Source organism: Arachis ipaensis, chromosome B10, assembly GCF_059453495.1.
Source record: "Arachis ipaensis isolate K30076 ecotype BB chromosome B10, ASM5945349v1, whole genome shotgun sequence".
Lineage (NCBI taxonomy): Eukaryota > Viridiplantae > Streptophyta > Magnoliopsida > Fabales > Fabaceae > Arachis > Arachis ipaensis.
Genome location: NC_142435.1, coordinates 46,330,893 through 46,353,768, shown reverse-complemented (window position 1 = coordinate 46,353,768; position 22,876 = coordinate 46,330,893). Strand labels below are relative to the sequence as shown.

General features: G+C 34.4%; 1 protein-coding gene across 8 annotated transcripts; it reads right to left on the bottom strand.

Annotated features, from left to right (window-relative positions):
* Nucleotides 1-5,612: 5,612 nt before the first annotated feature.
* Nucleotides 5,613-14,984, bottom strand: LOC107622621 (uncharacterized). 8 transcript variants are annotated; one of them, XR_015907215.1, is made up of 10 exons: nucleotides 12,568-14,984; nucleotides 12,371-12,456; nucleotides 12,073-12,217; nucleotides 11,592-11,739; nucleotides 10,907-11,455; nucleotides 10,684-10,742; nucleotides 10,434-10,509; nucleotides 10,168-10,289; nucleotides 8,934-8,993; nucleotides 5,613-7,984 (listed from the first exon to the last, which is right to left on the bottom strand). XR_015907215.1 is itself a non-coding variant. In XM_016324589.3 (8 exons), exons 1-7 carry the CDS (start codon nucleotides 12,631-12,633, stop codon nucleotides 10,462-10,464), a joined length of 1,101 nt encoding a protein of 366 aa, XP_016180075.1. In that variant the 5' UTR covers nucleotides 12,634-14,984; the 3' UTR covers nucleotides 8,826-8,993; nucleotides 10,434-10,461. The 8 variants fall into 8 exon arrangements, 1 of the variants encoding a protein (XP_016180075.1); XR_015907219.1 differs by lacking the exon at nucleotides 5,613-7,984 and having other exon boundaries at nucleotides 8,826-8,993; nucleotides 12,568-13,021; nucleotides 14,417-14,984; XR_015907216.1 differs by lacking the exon at nucleotides 5,613-7,984 and having other exon boundaries at nucleotides 8,826-8,993; nucleotides 12,568-13,434; nucleotides 14,424-14,984.
* Nucleotides 14,985-22,876: the final 7,892 nt, after the last annotated feature.

Here is a 22,876-nt window from a genome sequence, read left to right as displayed (position 1 = left end):
TTTACAAGTAAATAGAATTACTTTTAAATAGTAATTAAATTAAGTGAATCATTAAAAATAGGAAACTAGATACTCACAATTTTAGATGTTTTAAAATTTGATAGACAAATTGAACTAGAGAATTTTTTTTTATTTTAAAAATATTTGAATAATTCAATAATATTATACGTACATTAAATATTCTTGATATTTATATAAAAATAGATTTATTATTAATTAATTTTTTATTTATAATATTTTTAATTAATAAAACAAAAAATGCATATTAATTATTAAAAAGTATTGATATTTAAATACAAAATATTATATATATATATTAAAATTAATTATTATAAATTTTAAGTAAAAATAGAGAGAAGAAAAAGAGAAAGGAATGAAGGATGAGAGAGAGAGAGAATAAGGTGACGGTGGCGAATGATGAGAGAGGTAAGTCAGAAGAGAAAAGGGGATTCGGTTCGCCGCATATCAAACGGCGGTGAGCAAAAAGGGACCACCACCTTCCATTTTAAATTAAATAAGATTCTCATTCTTAATCTTAATAGCTCAACAATGTCTCGTCCAGTACCTAATTTTGTCCTTTTCTTTTTCTCTTAACCTCATCCTAATACCATCGCCCCCTTCCTCCCCTTGGCTTCTTTCATAGTGTATTTTAGGATTATTTTTTTTTGTATTATTCTATAATAAACTTATTTTACAGTTTACACATTTTTAACTGCATATACAATTAGATTTATGATATAAAAAAAGATAATTTATTCTCTAATTTTCAAAGAATATCAAAGTAGTTATTTTATTAATTTTTTTTCCCAATAAACAGTTTTAAAAATATTAATTTTCAGACATCACTCATATATACGCTACAAAAAAAAATTTAGAATAAAGTATTATTTTTATCTCCAATATTTCAATCGTCTTATTTAAGTTCCTAGCGTTTCAAAATTGACTCAACGTTGTCCTGCCGCTAGGGATCCGTTAATAGAATTGACGACGGGACAAAATTGAGACGATTTTGAAACGTTAGGGACTTAAATAGAACGAAAACGTTAGGGACAAAAACGATACATAAAAATATAATTTTATCTTTCAATAATATTAATTTTTTACTATACATAGTATTCAATTATTTTTTAATTACATCTAAATAAATTACACTTAATCACATTATTTTTATTTTAAATAAATTTAGTTTTTTATATTTTTAAAGAATTTTGATAAATTAGAGACAAAAAGAATAATTTATATTTTATTGTATATATACTAGTCATTCTACAAATATTTCATGATAACTAAAAATCTTTAAGAGTAAATTTATAAAAAAAATTAATTTATTTAAAATGAAAGTAATATGATTAAGTGTAATTTATTTAGATGTGATTAAAAAATAATTGAATACTATGTATAGTAAAAAATTGATATTATTGAAGGATAAAATTAAAATTTATTTCTATGTATCATTTTTGTCCCTAACGTTTTCGTCCTATTTAAGTCCTTAACGTTTCAAAATCGTCTCAATTTTGTCCCACCGTCAATTCTGTTAACGGCTCCCTAACGGCAGGACAACATTGAGTCAGTTTTGAAACGTTAGGGACTTAAATGAGACGATTGAAACGTTAGGGGACAAAAACAATACTTTACTCAAGAATTTAAAATAACATTTATATTAGAGTATGACATTTTTTATTGTCTCTGTAATTAACTTGTATTTAATGGCGGTTCTGATGATTATGGCAGTTTTAAACCAAAAAAAGCATATTACCAGATTTTATCAAATTTTTTTGTAGAAAGAAAATGAGGCTTATTACTTGTGAATTATATTATTATTCGCTAGTACTATTATGTATTTTTTTAAGTGTAAATCAAATAACTGATGTTGCAATAATACAATGTAAACTTTGTCAAAAACAATCTACTAAAGTAAAATAAAATACTTAAACAAGCATTCCTTTTGTTTGATTGACTTGTAGAGATGTATTTGATAGTCTCCTTATAGGGGAAGGGAGTGAGTATGCGTGTTAAATTGGAGATGACCTTATGAAACATTATTATTATGGTAACCCTTTTTCTTCAACATACGGCAGAAAATGCAACCCACATGTTGAATCCTAAGTTGATAAAATCATGAACGGTCTTAATTATCAAATGGGGTGGCATTACATGCATTTTCTGCCAACCACATTCACATGAGCTCTAAATTAAGCTCAATGTTTGACAATTATACACATCTTCAAAGCATAGAAGCATTCCACGACCCAAGAAAAAAGGGCAAGAAAGTATGGTGCTATGAGTACTTTTTATATGGACCATCAATTAACCCCTAAAGCCGTAGTTTTGGTATCTTTGATATTTATAGGTGGTGCTAGTTATAAATATTTGCACCTAAATACAGTGGTGGACGATATTAATTCAAAGTTCAATACATTGCATATGCAAAAATACAAATATTTTATACAAATATTTTATAACAAGTTCATATATGATATATCTATTCGTTCAAAATAATTTGGCACATACATTCAATTCAACTGTATTGTTTCATAAAGAATTAGAAAAAAAAAAATGACACTAGTATAAGTTTAAATAAACATCACATTATTAATTTTTTTTTCACCGAAATAACATTATATAAAAGTCACTGTTGGGTAAGAAAATTATACGTTCTAAATCATAAAATTTCACATCAATACATAATCATTTGATATATATTTTTTATAAATAAAAATTGTTAAAAAATAGTACTAGATGAATAAGTTATTGATCAATCAAGCTTCTAACCAAGTGTCCTAAAAGAGTCGAAAAAGTCAAAGTTCTTTTTTTTTCTATTTTATAATAGGTTTAATTATTTTCTTACTCTTTATAATTTTACCAAGTTTGTAATTAAGTTTTTATAATTTTTTTTTAATTGGGTCTCTTTGTTGTTTTTAATTTTATAATGAGGTCTTTTTTAGTGTAAAAAAAATTAGAGTTAACTAAATATTTTTTCGCAAATTAAAGATATCCACAATTAAGAATATAATTAGATCTTTAACCACGTATTTTTGGAAGAATATTTCGTTAATTTTAACATTTTCAAAATGAAGAGGATCTAATTATAAAATTAAAAGCAATATAAAGACCCAATTAAAAAAATATAAAAATCTAATTACAAATTTGGTAAAACTATAGAAACCAACAGAGTAATTTTAAACATTGAGTAAAGTATCGTTTTTGTCCCTAACGTTTGGGATAGATCTCAAAGTTGTCCATAACGTTTAAATCGTCCTATTTAAGTTCCTAACGTTTCCAAATCATCTAAATCTTGTCCTGCCGTTAGTGATCTGTTAACGGAATTGACGGTGGAACAAAATTGACATAATTTTGAAACGTTAAGAACTTAAATAGGACGAAAATGTTGGAAACAAAATCGATACATTACTCTTAAAAGAATTACAAAAATCAAATAAAATGATAATGAATTTTAACGGAATGAATTGCATTACTAATTTAATATTTTTACTCATACTTGTAGAATGAGTAATATATAAATTTTCGAAAAGAAAAAGAAAGAGTATGTACATGTATAATAAAATATAAATTATATCTTTTTGTCTCTAATATACTGAACTTTTTTAATGCTTAATTTTATTTTTAACTTTTTAATAAATTTTAATCTTTTCTTCAATAATTTCAATTTTTTTCCGACGAATAGTTACTTAATTTTTTTAATTTTCTTTTAATAAAAGATAAATTCACTCAGACAAAAATAATGTGATTAAAAGTAAAATTAAAAAAAATAATTGAATAATTATCTACCGAAAAAAAATTGATATTATTGAACGATAAAATTAAAAATAAAGTTTAACAAAATTAAATATTAAAGAATTTTGATACATTAGAGACAAAACCTACAATTTATACTTTATTGTATATGTATCATACCCGTTTTTTTCTTTTTCACAAGTTTATGTACTAGTCATTCTACAAACATTTCATGATAAGTAAAAATTTTTAAGAATAAAATTATAAAAAATAAATTTATTAAAAATAAAAGTGTTGTGATTAAGTGCAATTTACTTAAATGTGATTGAAAAATAATTAAATAACTATGTACCGTAAAAATTTATATTATTAAAGGATAAAATCAAAATTTATTAAAGGATACTATTAACAGAATTGACGACATGACAAAATTGAGACAATTCTGCTACAATTTTTTTCTCAACACATCTCTTCTTTTATTTTTGTTTTTATTTTTTTTTTTTACCGAAAATAGGAAGACTCAAACCCGCGACCTCTTAGGTAAATATTGAGAGACTGTCATTTGAGTTATAACTCATTGACCACATCTCTTCTTTTGTTATTTATCTAGAAACTTTGTATTTTATTTAGAAATTTCTGTATTTTTTAAAAAAATTTTAGTACAAGAAATTTCTATATTTGTTTTTGTAAAATTTCGATATTTCTGCTATTAAAAAAAAACTTTTTAGAAACTTAATTAAGACTTAGTTATAAAACACTTGTTTATCCAGTATCTTTCTTGACAAAAACAAAAAATTTTAACAAGTGCAAAAATATGAATTGTTAAATAATAATCTTATCAACGTTCAATTTTTACAAATATGAATCTATAAAAAAAAAATCTTTATACAAATGTATGAATAACATAATTTAAGGGTTATCCTATTGTTAGATAACCAATGACTTTCTTAAACAACATGAAGAACGAATCTTAAAATTGGTCCAATTCAAGTAAAACACACTATATCCCCAAATTACTCATCTAAATCTTAATATTAGAATAACCATCTACATACCTATTAAATTGAACATCCGATATATTCATTGTTCACATTGTTTAATATTTTCATTGTGTACCTATACTTTTTTTTTTGTTTAACCAACCACAAACTTAGGTCTTACAATCGCAATTGCCTAATTAACCTGAAACATTATTTATAAAAAGAAAAAACCTCAGACATAAATCCAATAAAGTATATTAACACAAGTACATTAACCTTTTGTCAATAGTAGTGATCCATAGTTCCATTCCATACAACTAAAACTTCTGATGCAGAATATATAAATTTCAGCAACAAACGTAAAAAGAAAGGTCGATGCAAAATAGAAACACAAGGATCAGAAAGTATTCAAGGAATTACGATAATGCGAATATATACCCCTAACTTGAAAAAGCCACTATGCCAGACACCCCCAAATACGTCGCATTACAAATATTCCATGACCATGATTTATGATCGAAGAGCCCCCCCATGTGAAATACAATAACAGACAATAAAAGTAAAGAGATTCTGATCAAAAGACAATAAAATGTTTGCAAATATTGGACTGAAAAAGGCAGAAACCGAATAAATTCTTGCTACAAACTGTGGCATAAGGCACAATTAGCTCAACAGTCTAACCCTAAAAGATAAAAATAGAAAGAACAAAGCTATAGAACATAGTAGTGTGTATAGTGTATGTGAGAACATACAAGTGACCTGGCAAGTGACTGTATTGGTGGAGTGTACTTGTGTAATTGTTTGTTTACACTGATATTAATTTCATGAGAAATAATAGAAGAAATTCAGGGAGAAACTGAAATCAACAACCTGATCATGACATCGACAACCTGATCATGACATGAAGCCTTTCAATTAACACAGCAATGCCAATATTACACTGCCAAGTAATAGCTAAACATTCAGAGGAAATTAACAAAACCAAGCATTATCTTTACATTCAGAGGAAATTAACAAATTTTACTCATCAAAAGATAATTTTGTCCAGCAAGCTCTTAAGGCAATGATCATTGTTGTTGAATTATTACCCTCATCCATCAGAATCTGACTTACTATTGAAATTTATGTTGAGTATCCATTGAATCCTTCCTTAAAGCATTATCTCCTGCACTAAAGAAAATCTTTTAAATTCTCTAACATATAATTTATATAAGGTTCAACCAATTTCTAGACCTGTTTACTTCTGATGTACATGGCTTTTAACCCTTTGACAATGATGTCAACACCTGTGTTACTTCCCTTTATATTCATCAAAACGTTCTCCCGCTGAACTTCTATGGCCACCATAGATATACCGCTATGCAAGAACACTAGGCGATATCCACCTGTGGACTACTAGTTTAGAAACTGTAGGTTGACTCCTTGACTAACTGATCAGCATAGAACCAAAATAAGAGGTTGCAACAATACAAAATATCTCTGGTATTTCCTGACTGTCATCACTTAACTTGCAAGAAGGATGCAGCCACTCGTAAAACTAGCCATATATATTACTCTCATGGTTGTAAGTTTTATTATTGAAATCAAAATGGATTATACATTCCTTCATTTCATCATCAGAATCAATCTGCAAACCACCTAAAAGCAACCTACTTAACATTTCCCTCTACCCTTTGATTAGCATCAGGTTTACTGGTTTTTTTAACAATTTTCCTGCTCAAGTTCAAGATATATTCAAGCTTTTCCATTAATGGTGTTTCAATTCATACTTTTTCTGGCACATGAAATTATATGTCTCAGTTGCTTTTATGTAATCTCTACAAGACATGTACTTAAGATGATGTGCATCACAGAGATGGCAATAGTATCATGTTTTATTCGCAGAATTAGGGCACTTCTCCAGACACTGATACAATTCCAGCTCCCATTTATCATGTAAACTCAACCAAAGTACATATGATGGTGCCAATGTCTTCAAACCACTATTGACAAAATCTGTCATCATGTCTACCAAGTACCAACAAGTTCTATTTCTCAATATTTGCACCAGTATCTCAGTTATTTTAGTATGTGCTTCATCATGTCTTGCTATTAGTTGTCCCTGCATCTCCCTCAATAAATCCAAAGACTTGCATAACATACCAACCTTTGAGAAGACTTCCATCTTATACACGGTGGCCTGTGATTTTTGGGGGGGGGGGGGGGGGGGGGTTGCTTTTGGACTGGAGAAATTTGAGCCAAGCTTTTCCTTCTTCGACCGCATCCCCCTCCCTCATGGAAGCCCTCAATATGGATAAAAGCATGTCCCTGCCTTCCTCAATTCCAGCACATTGCATCTGTTTCTTCAATCGATATCCTTTATTTATCTACGATATCCTGATAACTATGTAGCCAAATTAGGCCTTCATTGCTATCTTTATGTAGTAATGTACACCAAGTCCAGTTGCAACTAAATTACAATAGATAAATTTAGCTTGTTTTAGGTAATGCTTTGAAAAGTTCCCTGGTTTACTTACAAGGACACGAAGAGGGAATTATGCAAGCCAAGGCAAGGTTGGTAACCTCAATCATATGACTGTAAATGATGAATGCTTCATCCAGAATATCTTGAACAGGCGCACTGGATATACAGAAATTAATACACAAAACATTGACTCACTAGGGACACAGCCATGATCAATTATATCATCAAAAATCCCACGCCACTTTGAAAACTTTTTGTTCATTAATCATTACCCATGCAATCTGCTAGAAATGAAACCGAACCAGGGTTTTTGCATCATCCACTTGTATGCCTTAGGAGAAGATACACATATTTGAATAAATAACATAGCAATATAAGAAAACAACACAGCATTAATGCAATGACAAACAACACGCCACAAGGAATTAAAAACATGAAAAAATCCCATCATATCGTCATTGATGCTTCCAAGTACTAAACTTGATCAAATTCTACTTGCTAGGCACATGAGCTAACCAACTAATATTTTACCATAAAATTCCACTAATTTCAGCAATCAATCATGCCAATTTGTTTTCAATAGAAAATATATAAATCTAATTGTTACTCATTCTGAGATGACTAGTTTATGATAAATGTTATTAATGCAATAAGAAAGGCTTACCCTAAACCCGGTATCATAATGGCACATGCAATTCACTACAACATAAGCGATGTCTTCGTTCTTCATCCACTGCTCCCTATACTCCTTCACCTCGTAGTCAGTGCTGGTGAAGGTGCCATGGGAATCTTCGAAGGGGAAAACCTAGTTCGTGGAAGAAGAAGATGATGAAGGTTCCAGAAACAGATCCTCCTCGAACGGCAACATTTCAGGTCATGTGAGGGTGGATAGGGAAAGAAGGAGGGTGGGAGATGCACGCATTAAGATGATAAACAATTTTGAAATTAGGGATTAGGGTTTGAGGAGAAAAACAGAAACTCAGAAAGGTTGACATTTTTGAAAAATGAAGCTTTGAGCTATGCTGTGCATTGCGCCACTTGGCGGGAAACAAGAATATTTGGGTCATGGACTAAATTGGTTAAAGACTTTTTATCTCAAAAATGTGCTAAGGGTGCGTTGACTGTTGAACCAAAAATCTTTTATTGATATAAAAAGTTCTTAATCATCAAGCTAAAATCTTAAATTAGATATTTTATATATTTGTTTATATAAAAGTCAAAGTTTTGATAATATATAAATATCAAATTACAACTCAAAGATATCATCAGATTGTTGAATATTGCATTTTTTTTTTTAACAACCTGTAGGTAGAATTGGTTAAATACTTGCAAGTTGAGGACGAATAGAATTAGAATTGACATCTTATAAACCTAAGGATAGGATAAGTTGAGTTTTAGTAAAAAAAATCATCCCACAAATAAAATTAGGATTGGATCTAAACTTTACCCTACTCTATCCATTACTACTGCTTCTTTTAAGAAAAGGAGGAGAGCAGCTTGCAATTCACAATAAATTATCCATATTAAGAAAAGGTCCAAGTTTCCTTAAAGGTTTAGGATTTTAAAAAATGCCCCAAGACCAAAAAAAGTAAAGAAAATGCCCCATTTTTTTTGTCAATTCTATTCGAGCCACAAACCATGCCAGATTTAATTAAATTGACACATTTAATTAAGCAAAATCATGCTAGACAATCATCAATATACAAAATTTACATAACCTAACCATCGTATCATTCAAGCATTACATCTCTAACCTATTCACATTCACGGAGAATACCAGCTCCATACTTAAAGCCTCTTTACACATCATGAACCTGCAAAATTAAGAAACCATTTCAAATCAATGTAATATTAAAATGGAAATGCAATAATTATACACTTGTACCCACTACCAGGAGAGACAAGAGTGCAGTTTTGCAATAATATTTATCATGGTAACAGTATAATACTGTAACTTTTTATCAATGAAGATTAATCAGCTAAATTATATTGCAATAAGTAACAACTTGCAAATTGCAACTGATGCACATTACCACCCAAATTTGTTACCACGACCATACAACCACTAGAACCAACAGAATTAGGAAATACGTTGACATTCACATAATCAAGGTGTGAGCGAAAAGCCTCCCTCGATGTAACCAGCTTATTATGCATTTTCCTGTCTTGAAAGATTAAAAATAGGCATGCTTGTCTTTTAGGAAAGTATGTGTAGTGTTATAATTGTAGCGAGCACAGAAATTTTCTGTCGCGATTGCCGATATAATGACAGGTGCAAGGTTTAACTAATAAAGAAGAAAGCATGCCTGTATATAACAAATCTAAAGCATTTCACAGAGAGCATCAGTTAACTGCCAAGGTATTTAATTTGACAAGTGAGTTGAACTAATAAAATGCATACTCCCAATTTAAATGTAATAAATCTTATTTCTATCATCTAAAGTTTCTATAAATTTCAGTTGAGCTAGGGATGAAGTTGTTTGAGAGTTTTGTTGACCTGATAAGGAGTGAGAAGTAAGAACTATAACTCAATAAGTCTAAAACTAAAATATACTATTTGTCTATTATTAGGTTTTATGTACCACAGAGCAAAGAAGCATAGACTCTTCCAAATAACATGGACTATTTTCAACAAGAAACAATAAAATCTGGAGTCCATGCATTGCAATGTATCCCCGCTTGTCTATTTCTCCAATTAGATCCCTCTTCCCATGTCTTTTGCGTTGTTGATGAAACTTGTTTAAACAGCATTGGTTTTTCACCCAAGAGAAATACTTGTCCTTTTATGCTCAGTTTTCAAAAAAGTTTAGATTCCACACTTATTTTTGTTGTTTATTTTGTTTAATTCTATGAGGTTAAACAAACTACCATCAAACAATCCTCTCAAGCATCCTACATCCGTTTTGTACCACAGACCTAGATGAACAGAAGTTCTACAACAATGTTTCAGTACAAAGACCCAAAATTTTCAATTATATTCCAACTTACCTCTAAAATATGTCAAATTCTCCTAGGAAATTTTGTGATTTTCTTCAAACTAGTAACAGTTAACATCTTAGTTTTGTATTAGCTTTAGCACAGATTGACCTCCACTTGCTAAATATCATGAGCTACAGTACAAGAGCATCCACTGATCAGGCAGCATAATAGGAATGAATTTATCAGAAAAATGACAAATGTAAACAACGAAGCATCTACACAAGGGAAATTTGAATCTTCAACTGGAAATTATTGATTTACAACAAAAGAAGTACCGGCTCAATGATGCTGAAGAACCTTTATCTATTGAACCACAGATGCACCTCCCTGAATTTCTGTAACCTCATGGTCCTAGATGGTAACATAAAAAAAATGAAAAAGTGGAAAATAGGTAGTAACGAAACTTCTGTGCTAACCAAATCTGACATATACATTTCATAAATAAAAGTAAAGGAAATACTGGGGTCAGGAAAAAAAAAAAAAAGCTAATTGAAAGCTGTAAAATCAACCAAAGATATCACATACTGCATTGTAAATTGGTATCTGGTTACGCCAAAACTCTAGGGGTGGTAGAAGCAACCTTCCTGCAATATAATTCGAGCACAAAATTCAAGAAGATTAACAGTAACATCGAGCGAAATATTAGTAAGTGCATGAAAAGTGCACTAGTGCATTACGTATCTCTAGGCCAAATAAGATTTAGCTTTTATGAATGAGAACTGGGAAATAACTAACAGGGAATACTTACCTGATCTGGACTTTTTGAAACTTGATAGAGCAGACACTGAGGATATCTTCTCTTTCTCACCAATGATCGAGGGGCTTAAACCCCTTTTTCGTGGATATTTGGTTGCAGTGGCAGATTTAGTCCTTTTTCTTTCACACGTGATCTGACTTTTTTCACTTGTAGCTTTGTTTCTCCTAGAACAGTCTTCTTTATTTTCAAATAAAGTGCTAGAAACTCTAGATGTAGAGCTTTCATCGAGATGCTCCGACGGTGTATTTACTTTTTCTGTAGTCACTTTTTCCAGAGATTGCAACTGAACTGGTGTCACTGGACTGTTCAGTTCCTCTGGATGTTTGAGAGTAATTCCAGAAGCTAGCTGCTTCTGCTGACAGACTTTCATGTTATGAAACCTGGTAACACATCTAATGCTGCCACTACCTTGAGAAGCATTAACCCCACATGTAGCGATAGAATCATGCCATTCAACCTCAGCATGTGGCTTCCCATGAGCTCCAAATGCTTCCTTTAAAGGTTTCGAAGAAGACAGGATAGATTTTTCTTGAGCTGTGCCTGTAACACTTAAAACATCAAGCTGGATAACAAAAGATCTTGGAGATACGAAATGATAAAATATCAAAGAAACTATAAGACGTGTGAATGCAAATAATCATAGAACCAAATCATTCAACATCATCCAAATATTTACCGGCAGAGAAGATCTCAGGATCAATTGATGATACATTTTTAGGAACAGCACTACCCAAATTAGTGCCAATAGTTGATTCATCCCTAATCAAATCTGCTGCAAAACTTTCCCAGTTTTGAGGAAAACCAAATAAGAAATGATTGAAAACCTAGCAACATAGAAAACGGGTGAAAAATCAAATTGGGAAGACATACAAATTCTACATTGTTTTGATGCTTGTTCGCAAACCAAAACTTAATAGTTTCCATCCAATCTACTGCTGACCCATCATTTAAAAGTTTGTCAACAAGATTAAGCACTAAACTGCTTAATTATGAAGGAATTCATGGGTAGATGCAAGTATAAATCTCTTCCAAGACAGAATATACATATTGATGCCATATGAAGTTCCCAAACCACCATGTAATGAATCAATTTGCAAACGCAATTAATCAAGTAGAGAAGTAGAGAGAGAATACACCAATGAGTAATGGCTACAAACCTCATGAGGGAAACCATTATCAATGGTGCGCTGCTTGTCAATGAAACCCCTTATGATAATATAAACCCCATCTGTGGTCTCAAGAGAGAACAGATCATGCCGTTTCGCAATGGGAGCACTGGTGAAGACACGCACTAATTCTTCTCTGATTCACGGAATCAAGTTATGCAATTACCAGATTACATATTTCAAGGAAGACATTACTCCAAAGCAATTTCAACAAATCACCAAAATGCATTAAAGGAGGTAAAACAAGGTCACGAAAAACCCTAATACAAAATCAAGCTAAGTTTCTTACGTTTTTGATGCAATGCCTCCAATGGCTAACTGCTTTCCTTCGAATCCATGTTTAGCTTTAACCAGCCACCATTCATACAAGCAAACCTTCGCATACGGAAAACACAGGAAGAATCAGAACTATGAAGAAATGAAAAGAGGAAAAATACTTAGGGGAACAAATAAATTGGAATGAGAATGAGAAGCAGCATAAGTAACCGTCAGTTGGAAACAAGATAAATTGGCGTTGTTAGAAGTGGATGGAGTTGAAGTAAGCTCAGCCATGAGTGGGAAACGTGGGAAACAGTGAAATCCCGTTACTCTTCGCCGGGGCTTCTAGTGGCTGACTGATGGTGGCAAAGAAGAAGACGACCGGGGACAGCAGCCCGGGAAAATAGAGCAGAGAAGCGCCATCGCACTTTGCAGCCACTGGTGGTGTCGTCGTCACTGAGGGTCGTCGTCACCGAGAAGCAGTGCAGCACCGTGGCCGTGAAGGTGAGAGAAGCAGTCGAACAGAGGAGCTTTGGCGCGGACCAAGGTGACTCTGAGACTGGTGAGTGGTGACGGTGGCTGGTGAGAGACAGAGAGAGGGCTGAGAGGGAAAGGTGGCGCCGTACGTTAGGGTGAGGGGACTGAGGGTGCGTGGCTGCCTTGTGCGCTGCGTGCCCTAGGGCTGCGATCGGTTCTCAAAAAGGTATGACACTTGAGAACATAGTTATCAGAACCGAACCGGCAATCAACCCGGTCATATGACTGGGTCACCGGGTCATTTGTTCAACTAGTGGTCACTGATTCACCCGGTTGACCCGGCCATAATTAAAAAAATATATATAAAATTATATAAATAAAATTAAAATTATGTATTAAAATTTAAAATGTAAGTCTTTACAAACATAATAATAATAATAATAATAATAATAATAATAATAATAATCAAATATTAATTTTGTTCATATTTATGCCTGAATCTCTATAGACAAATAAATGAAATATATTCCAACAGAAGTTTTGATCATATTTATGCCTGAATCTCTGTAGAAATATTACATAACCTATATATTCCTTCAGTTGTGGACTTGTGGCCACCTAGACAGATAAAAACAGCTAATAATGTTATATATGAAAAGAAAAAAAAAATTAATACTCCATCTTGAAAATGGCCTAATTAAAAATAAAGAGTACAAAAACACCTCGTTCAAAGATAAGACTTCAGAGACCATTTAAGACATAATGATATATACTACAAAGTGAAATTATGCCAACAGACATGTTCAAAATGATCCAGCATTTATATAAATTTATTACCAATAAATCTATAAGGAACCTAAAGAAAGATAACAAATTTGTACAAGAAGATCCTTACTAAACTGAATGTCCAAGAATTAACAAGTAAATGATCCCAAAACTACACCCAAGATGAACTATCAACACCTAATGCAGCATAAAATCACAATCCAGTTCAAAACAGATCCAATTACAAGAAATACACACTTCAAAGAGGTAACCAACAATTCTACACCAAAAATCCAAACGCATAGTTTGAACTTAATAGGATCGGATCAGATCTAATGATCTCAAATCAAACTACAGACAAAACAAATACAAAGTTTTGACTCAAAACCAGAATTTATAATCGGAAAAATACTATCAAAGAAAATATATGGAAGCAACAAACAGCATTTAATTCGATTTCCATTTTAGCATTCAGCAACAAACATTACAAAACAGCAACAAGTAATCCCTAATCACACTAAACCTGAAATCAATAAAGCTAACAGAGCATAATCCCTAATTACAAAACAGCAACAAGTAATCCCTAATCACACTAAACCTGAAATCAATAAAGCTAACATAGCATAATCCCTAATTACAAAATAGCAACAACTAATCCCTAATCCCTAATCCATTTTTAGCAGCAGCAAGAAAATTTCAACAAAAATTTTAGGAATTAAAAAAAGAGGCACAAAATCAATTATTTGATTTTCATTAATCATTCACAATTTCACATTCAAAAATCAGCAAACAGAGCATAAAAGGAAGAGAAGAACCCAAGAAGTGAAAGCAGTACTACTAACCTTCAACGGAGACACGGACGACGACCAGCGAAACGACGGCGACCGGCGACACGGCGGCAAGCTGCTCCAAGCCTCGAACAGAGAAGCCCGGGAGGACGGGGACAGGGGGAAGGAGGACGCCGAGCTACAAGAGAGGAAGCGTAGGCGCCGACAGCATGGACGGCGACAGCACTACGGCAGAACCATTGCAGGGAGAACCTAGGGTTTGGTTGGGTGATTTTGAACTTTGCTTCAGAGTTCAGAGAGACGAAGCAAGCGTTGATGAAAGTTCTGGGCCGAAGCTGAAACCCTAAACCCAGACTCACGGCGGAGGAAGCGTTGATGGCCGAAGCAGGAAGATGAACTTAGCACGACAGAGCTTGCGACGAGCTTGAGGCGGCGACGCGAGTTTGAGGCAGCAACGAGCTTAAGGGAGCGACGCGAGCTTGAGGGAGCGACGCGAGCTTGAGGAGCCAGCGACGAGCTTGAGGGAGACTGGGAGAGAGTGGCTAGAGAAGAGAGAGGTGAGATGGATGTTGGTTCTAGGTTTGGGCACCACAGCGCAGGGGAGTAAGTGATGAAGAGAACGGCACCGTTTTCCTTTAAAAAAAAAGGGTCCGGGTTATATGAATCGGTCCCGGTCACCAATTTTCATGACGGCCGAGTCGAACCAGTTTTCACCAAGTTCATTACTTAAACGGTTCGACAAATAGCTTGGCCCGGCCAGATGATTGGGTGACCAGATTTTTGGTCGAACCGACCGAGTCGAGCCGAATTTGATAACTATGCTTGAGAACAAATAGCTAGATGAGATACACAGAAATTAAATTTTTGTATTTTATTTAGTGATAAATTAAAATAAATTATAAAAGTTTAATTTATTTTTAACTTTTTATTTAAAAGTTTCGGAAAAAATATAATTATAAAAAATTAATAAAAATAATTAAAAAAATAAAAAATAAATTGTGTCTTCTATTAGTGTTTGTTCCGAGAGTTACTTGAAACCGAGTTGTTTTTGGGCTGAACGTGAGGTCTAAACTCTTTTGGGGTAGTGTTCGATGTTTACTGATGTCAATATGTTGCCGTTCGAGTTCCTCGTGAAGAGATGGAGGATGGTACCTACAAGGGACTCCGATACTTAAGTTAACAAGGGTTTTAGGCAGATTTTTGTAGATCGGATTCGAAGTATACTTGGGGTGTCTGTGTATTTATAGTGGTGGATGTAGAGTCGATAACCACGTTTTAGAGTAGCTCCACCTTTAATGGTGGATAACGGTTCCCTTTTGTTAGGGAAGTTGTTGAGATCTCCTTTCTAAATGAGTAGTAGAGATTGTAGGAGTTAGTTATTGATTCAGGTAAGTAGGGTTTGTATAACATCGTTGCACCCGACCTCTATGAGATTAGATAGGTGTTAATCCAGTTGATGTCTTTTGATTGGGCTTTACTTATTTTGGGCCTGGCTTTGTTTTGTGCCAGGGTATGAACAGTGCCCCTGCTTGAGACCGAACTTCATGAGATTGGATTCAAGCATTTACAGGTTGGGCTTAGTTTATTGTGGTGTCGGTTTAGCACGTCGAGTAAACCACCTTTCAAGGAGTTAGTCGGGTACTCGACATGTTTGCAAATTTGAAGTGTTATGTCTTTTCATGATCATTCGTACGTTCTGTACAATTATTTTGGTAATCGTGCATGTCAGGGGGAGTGAATTTACCATTCTGCCCCTAGAGTCTTATAAATATTCAACCCCTTTTTTCTTTCTTCTTTTTGCTTCTTCTAAAACGTTTTCATTTCATTCTCTCTTAAAGCTTTTCATTTTCTTCGTTGAAACCCTTTTTTGCTTTCGAGATTTCTTCATCTTGAATTTCTACTTTGAATCTTCGCTTGTACTTTCTTGAGAGGTTTGGAACATTCGTGTGTTTACTGCTACGTGCACTCCTTCATTTCGCATTCAATCAAGGTTGGTCTTGCATTTCTTGTTTTATTTTCCGCACCCCTATTCTTTGATGGATAATGTGCTTCTGGATACAATCGTTCTTGATGTTTGTGTGAAAAATGGTTTCCTATTGATGGTTATTGATATTCTTTTGAAATTGTATTTTCGTGGTTGTTCTGGACTTCTGCATTCTTTTCTTTGAAAAGTATTCCTTTACGTATTAAATGTGGGGCCTTTGCTCTATGCCCCCAAATGGTGTCGTTTTTCCCTCTGAAAATGGCGCCATTTCAAGTTCTAGTAATGTGGTTTGATTGCTAGGCTCACAAGAGGTTTTAAGAACTATGAAGTTCTTTTATATTGTTGAAGACGATCCGACCTCTTGCGGACTTGTCTGAATATTTGTGTTTTTGTACTCGGCTTTCCAACTTATTGTGATGATTTTCTTTTGCTGTGTTGTAGGTATAGCTTTATGTCTCGTTCAGTACTACTCAACATGTCTTCTAAAGTTCCATCCGACCAAGACTAGGTAGATATTACTGTACTTTCTGTTGTCCCTATAATTAATAATGAGTATGCCGAAATTTTTCCTAGACAATATAGGTTGTGTAGAGATCGGGGGGATGAGAATAAATACGAGATTGTGGTTGCTGATCTCAAGGATAGAATTTATTTTTCCCGACTTGACAAGTCGGAACGTTATTTTATTTACATGTATGAATACTGTTTTACTAGGCAGGCGGCGAGTCTCCCTTTTTCTGATTTTGAAGCTAAAATTCTCCATCTCTGTAAAGTTGCCCCTTCTCAACTCCATCATAATTCTTAGGGTTTTCTAAAAATTTATTAGCTAATAAGTGGAGAACTCGACGTACCCTTATCCTCAAAAGTTTTCTTTTTTGTGTTTCAACTCACTAAACCATTTAGTTCCGAAAAATAGAGCTGGATTTCTTTCCGGGCTGTTCAAGGAAGGAAGGTCTTTTTCATTTTTGACGATTCATTTCATGATTTCAAAAAATATTTTTTCAAGATCCAATCAGTTGAGAGTATTCCTCCTTTCTTTCTAAATGAGAGAGATGAAGTCCTTTTTAGTTTATATTGGGAGGAGTTCCCCACAATTATAAAATACAACCTTGAGGATTTATATGAGGTAGAAAAGTGTGTAGTTATCCTGTCCCAAGAGTGTTAGGGCCGAGCTCCTAACCTTGATACCAAGAAATTCCTGGTAGGAAAGCCAAGCTACGTCTGAGCTATGTAGTACTTTCTTTGCATTTTGTAGATACCTTTTTGTTGGTATTTATTATGCATATGTAATCCGACTTTGATGTTTGATTTTGCAGCAAAGATGACTAGTGGGTTGAATGCCTTGAAGAGCCTTTGTCAAGCCAAAAAGAATGTTGCCCGAGTCATTCAATTGAAAGAGGTTGAAAGGTTAGGTGACCTCTCTTCCTCCAAGTAGGATTTGGGTCCCTCTCAATTAGTTAAGATTCTTCCTGATCCTACTCCTCCTCCTTTTACTCCTCCTGGTGGATCCGATATTCAGACAATTCCTCTCGTTCCTCTTTTTCCCGGGCCAAAATAAAAAAATGTAAGACTTTTGAGTCTGGAAGTGTGTATGAACAAGGTTTTAATATTGTGATTTTTTGTGAGAAACACGTCCTTCCCCATAGTTTTATTAGTATGGACGATGTTTCTATAAAAAATCACATTTAGGTTTTAGCCTGAAGTGGGATTAGGACGGCCAGATTTTGTTCTGCTTTGCTGAGACAACTTGAAGAGACTCCTCTTGGTGCCACTCAGGAAACTTTGACGGACTTATAGGCTGAGGTGGCATCTCTACAGGAGTCTAAGTAGGAGTTGGAAAAGGAAAAGGAAACTTTCATTTTCGACCTTTCAAAACTTAGAGAGAGGGTAAAGTATGCTGAAGCTTTAAATGTCATGGTGAAAGGTTTAAAGAAGAAGGCTGATAAGAGTTACACTCGAGTTTTTAGGGAGAAACTGGATTTGATGGATGAGGTCGCCAAGCTGAAGGAGGGATATGCTAATTTGGAGAAGTCGATTGCCTAAGGTATGGAGAAATGACCGAGAACTTGAAAGCTTAGTTTCGAGTTGTTGCTCTCGAGGTGGATCTCTCTCTTATTGATCCTGAGTCCCGACATGATTGTGGTTGATGGAAAAATCTTCCTCCCCCTGAAGATTACATCCTTTCTAAAAATCCCAAGACATCGAATGCCTGGGTTGAGGGAGCTTCTCAAAGCTTTCCAACTCGGATGGACGAAGAACCCTCATTCTCTCCGATCCGACTTGAAGAGACTCTCCTTACCTTCTTAGCTTAGCCTGAAGAAACTTCCAACATGACCTCTGTTGAACAGGATCCCTCTTCTTTGTTCTTTGACTTCTTGATATTTGATGGCCTAGTTTGTGGGTCTTGTGAATACTTTACTTTTGTAATAGTTTAGTTTGAACATTTTGTTAAACACTCTTTGTTGATGGATTCTGCCCCTTCGAGGGCTTTTTGAAACATCGTGGCTTCTACTACACTTTTTTATAAGTGTTTTGCTAACATTTATCTTCAAATATGTGAATAGTTTCCTTAACTCCTGCCGAGTGAATTTTTGTAAGGTCAGATAACTTTAGCAATTCATTTTGGGACCACTTCTCTTGTCAACTTGTTTCGTACAAGTGATTTTTCAAGTTTTGGCCACGATCTGCGTGTATAACTTCTTACACTAACTTGGACTTCGGCACTTTATCTTGCCGACCATTTTAGGTCGGGCAATGATTTTTGCATTTTTTCGAGCTTAAATTAGTGAGTGTTAGTAGGGTAATCAATAGAATAAATGATGAATTATCATGAATGAAGGAACAATTTACAAATGCTATTTTGCTACTAAGAGCTTTTTCTATTGTGACTCCTAGCCCTTGCTATGATGCCTCGTTAAAACCCCTTCAAGAAAAATCATTGTTAGGAAAAATCGTGAAGTCAGAAAAAAGAGTACATCAAGGAACAAGGTTTGATTCTTGATAAACCCCAATTTTGTGGTTTATCTTGGGCTTAATTTAGAGAATTTTATCAACTTTTCTCACATTTATTCAACAAAATATCATGGTTTTGTAATTCTCCTTAAATTTGTGCTTAAGTGTGAAAACATGTTTTTTAGGCCTTAAAATAGCTAAATTTAATTCACTTTAATTCCATTCGATACCTTGATATGTTTGTTAAGTAATTTCAGGTTTAGGAGGCAAAGATTGAATTAAAGGAATGAAGAAAAAGCATGCAAAGTTGGAGGACTCATGAAGAAATGAAGGAATTCCTAAGCTGTCAATCAAGCATCTTCGTACTAAAATGATCATAACTTGATCTACAAAGGTCCAAATGAAGCGGTTCCAATTGCGTTGGAAATCTAACATCTGGGGCTTCGAAATGATATGCATTTTGCCATAGTTTCCTTGCAGTTAGGTGACACGCACGTGTCACCCATGTGTGCACGTCACAGGATCAGCATGGGCCATTTTAAGCAACTCGTGGCCAATGATTTCTGAAGCATTTTGGGCCCAATCCAACTCATTTCTAATGCTATTGAACCCAAGGATTGAAGGAAGATGAACCAAGGAGTCATAGTTTAGTTTTTCACCATGTTTTAGGGTAGAGTTCTAGAGAGAGAAGCTCTCCTTTCTCTCTAGAATTTAGGGTAGTTTAGGTTTAATTCTCTTAGATCCAATTTTTAATTCTTGTTTTGATTTAGTTGTCCCTTTTAATTTCTTGTTACATCTGGTCCCTCATAATTGTCAATATTTGGTTTGTAGACAAGGATGGTGATCTCAATTACCTATGTCTAGCCAAGAGTTCTTCCTTTCTTTTATTAATTCCTGTTATTTACATTTCTTGTTATTTACTTTTCTTGTTATCTACAAATCAAACCCGTTGCATCTTCATAGCCAATAATTGATCACTTCATTGCAATTTCTTGTGAGATGACCCGATGTTTAAATACTTCGGTTAATTTTCATTGGGGTTTGTACATGTGACAACCAAAATACCTTTTTAAATTTGAATTGAGTATTATTAGTTGGTTGGGAACTATACTATCAACGGATTTATTTTGAATGAAATTTCTAACCATACGAAAATGCTCTTTTTCAAATTTATGGCGCCGTTGCCTGTAACACCCTAATTAGCCTAAACTTTACCTCGCATCGTAAAGCAAAGGTTAGTCAGAGATTACTACAGTTCTAAGCTCATACATAATATATATAGAAGGAATAGTATAATCTAGAAGCCCGATGAAGGATATAGCTAAAAAATAGGATTTACAAAGCGCAAAACGTACTAACGAATTTTCTAACTTAGAGCACAAGAAATAGAGGAGATATATCAAAATATAATAGTATAATATCATAGGGATCTAGCCACGGCTCGCGGAGTTGAAGCCGGCTAGCCATATACAGACATACATAACCAGACAATAAAAACAGCTTGTACATATTTTGTTCCCTCAATACATGCCTCTAGGCAAAACAAAATACAAAAGTGAGAGATATATATATAAACAAAATAAACCAAAAAAACTCTAAAAGGTATCATGATCCTCCGCTTCTGTCACCATCAGAGCAACTCACCGAGGTGGATTACGACCTGCATTTGAAAAATACAACAGAAATATGGTATGAGAACCGGAGGTTCTCAGTATGATAACAGTGGCCAGTAATGTAGGATATAAGACCCCAGGACGCCAAAGACAATCCTAAGCTCCATATCCATCACAATATTTCATCTTAAAGCATACTAAAACCATAACGCATATATACATAAGTCTTATCATGACTTAAAACCTTAATAGCATATAAAGGGAAATCTAACTTAGGGGATTACTAACTAAACTATTCACCGCTGTCCCACAGCCTTCACCATCCAACCCTCAGTGAGATCCCATCCCCACCGCCTACCTAACCCCCTCAAAGTCCATACAAACACAGATAATACAAGCAAGTAAAACGTAGGTAATATTCAAATATATAACAAGTAATTCAAGAAGCAAGTAAGCATATTATACATTTAGGAAAACTCAAGTAATCAAAGCAAATAAGCACATAAGAGACGCATATGATGAATGTCTATCCTATTGGCTCGTGATATCACTTGTCGGTCCGTAAATGCCAACCCGACACATCCTCCCAGATGTAGCCTTTTCTGCCACGCCAAGGATATAGTGCCCTGCACACTCATGTAGTAGGGAGTCTACTACGCCAGGGATATAGGCCCCGCACACTTCATGCAGCAGAGAAGGAACCAACCACAACAAAAATCATGCAACAGAACAATCTGCTACGCCGGAGATATAGGCCCCGCACACTCTCAACATTCAACAAGTCATGTGATAGAAACATCTGCCATGCTGGAGATATAGGCTCCGCACACTCTCAACAACAATCCAGATCATCATTTCTTTTGAGTCCTCGACTCATCACAACCATTATCAATTCATGATTTCCATTCCGAACTCATAGTTCCTCAGTTCTTATCTCATATACAATTGCTTCTTTACGCTTCACCCAACCCATTCTCAGCACACCAGAAACCTAAGCCTTCGTTTTCTAATTTTTCATAATAATCGTCAACTAAAACCCTTTAGCTATACCTCATATCCCTCATACTCAAAATTAAGCCCAAAATCCTTAAAATGGTGTTATAGAAACTTACAACCTGGTTGGGAAGGTGAAATAGTTGAAAACAAAGTTTAAATTTGTGAAACAGGGCGTGTGCGTACGCACAGGGATGTGCGTGCGCACGCCCAGGAAGATTTTGAAAGTGTGCGCACGCACAGGTACTAAAATTTTTAAAGTCTGTTCACTCGCACAGGGTGTGCTGGCGCCCCAATAGATGACCCTTCCCGATTTGTGGGTGCGCACAGGACTGTGCGTACGCACAGGTCGTAGTTCTTTATTGATGTGCGCACACACAAGCTGTGGTAACGCTGCAAGCAGAGAGCCCTTTCCTGCCTGTGTGTACGCACAGGTCTATGCGTCCGCACAGAATAAGATTTTCGCAGGGTTGTGCATGCGCACAAGGCTTTGCGTGCGCACACATAAGAAATCCTGAAATTCTGCAACTTTGCAGAATTTCAGATTTTCAACACCATCTTTGAATGATCATAACTTCCTCTACAAAATTCCAAATTTCACAAACTTTATGTCGATTACAAGGATTTTCAAAGATCTTTAATTCTAGAAAAGTTTCATCCGATTTTGAAAACCGAGTCAAAAGTTATGATCAGACAAAGTTTACCAAAAACCAACTTTTATCCAACTTCACAATTTCCACAACTTCTCATAAAACACAACCAAAACTATACCAAACCATTCCAAACTCACTTTCTCATCAAAATCAACATTTTATTGAACATTACACCAAGCTTACCACATCTTCCTTTACCATTCATCATCCTCAACCTTAACATCAACATATCACATTATAATCAATCCCCATTAACACTTTTCCAACTACATTACCAAATCATCAACATTAACATCACATATATCAACAAAA

Bases quoted from the DNA above. Each gene is read 5' to 3' on its own strand.
- LOC107622621 (XM_016324589.3), bottom strand. From the start codon at position 12,633: ATGGCTGAGCTTACTTCAACTCCATCCACTTCTAACAACGCCAATTTA. The intron at 11,456-11,591 runs GTAAATATTTGG...TAAGTGTTACAG, and splicing joins TCCTGAGATCTTCTCTGCCG to GCACAGCTCAAGAAAAATCT. The intron at 10,510-10,683 runs GTATGTGATATC...GTTACCATCTAG, and splicing joins AGATACCAATTTACAATGCA to GACCATGAGGTTACAGAAAT.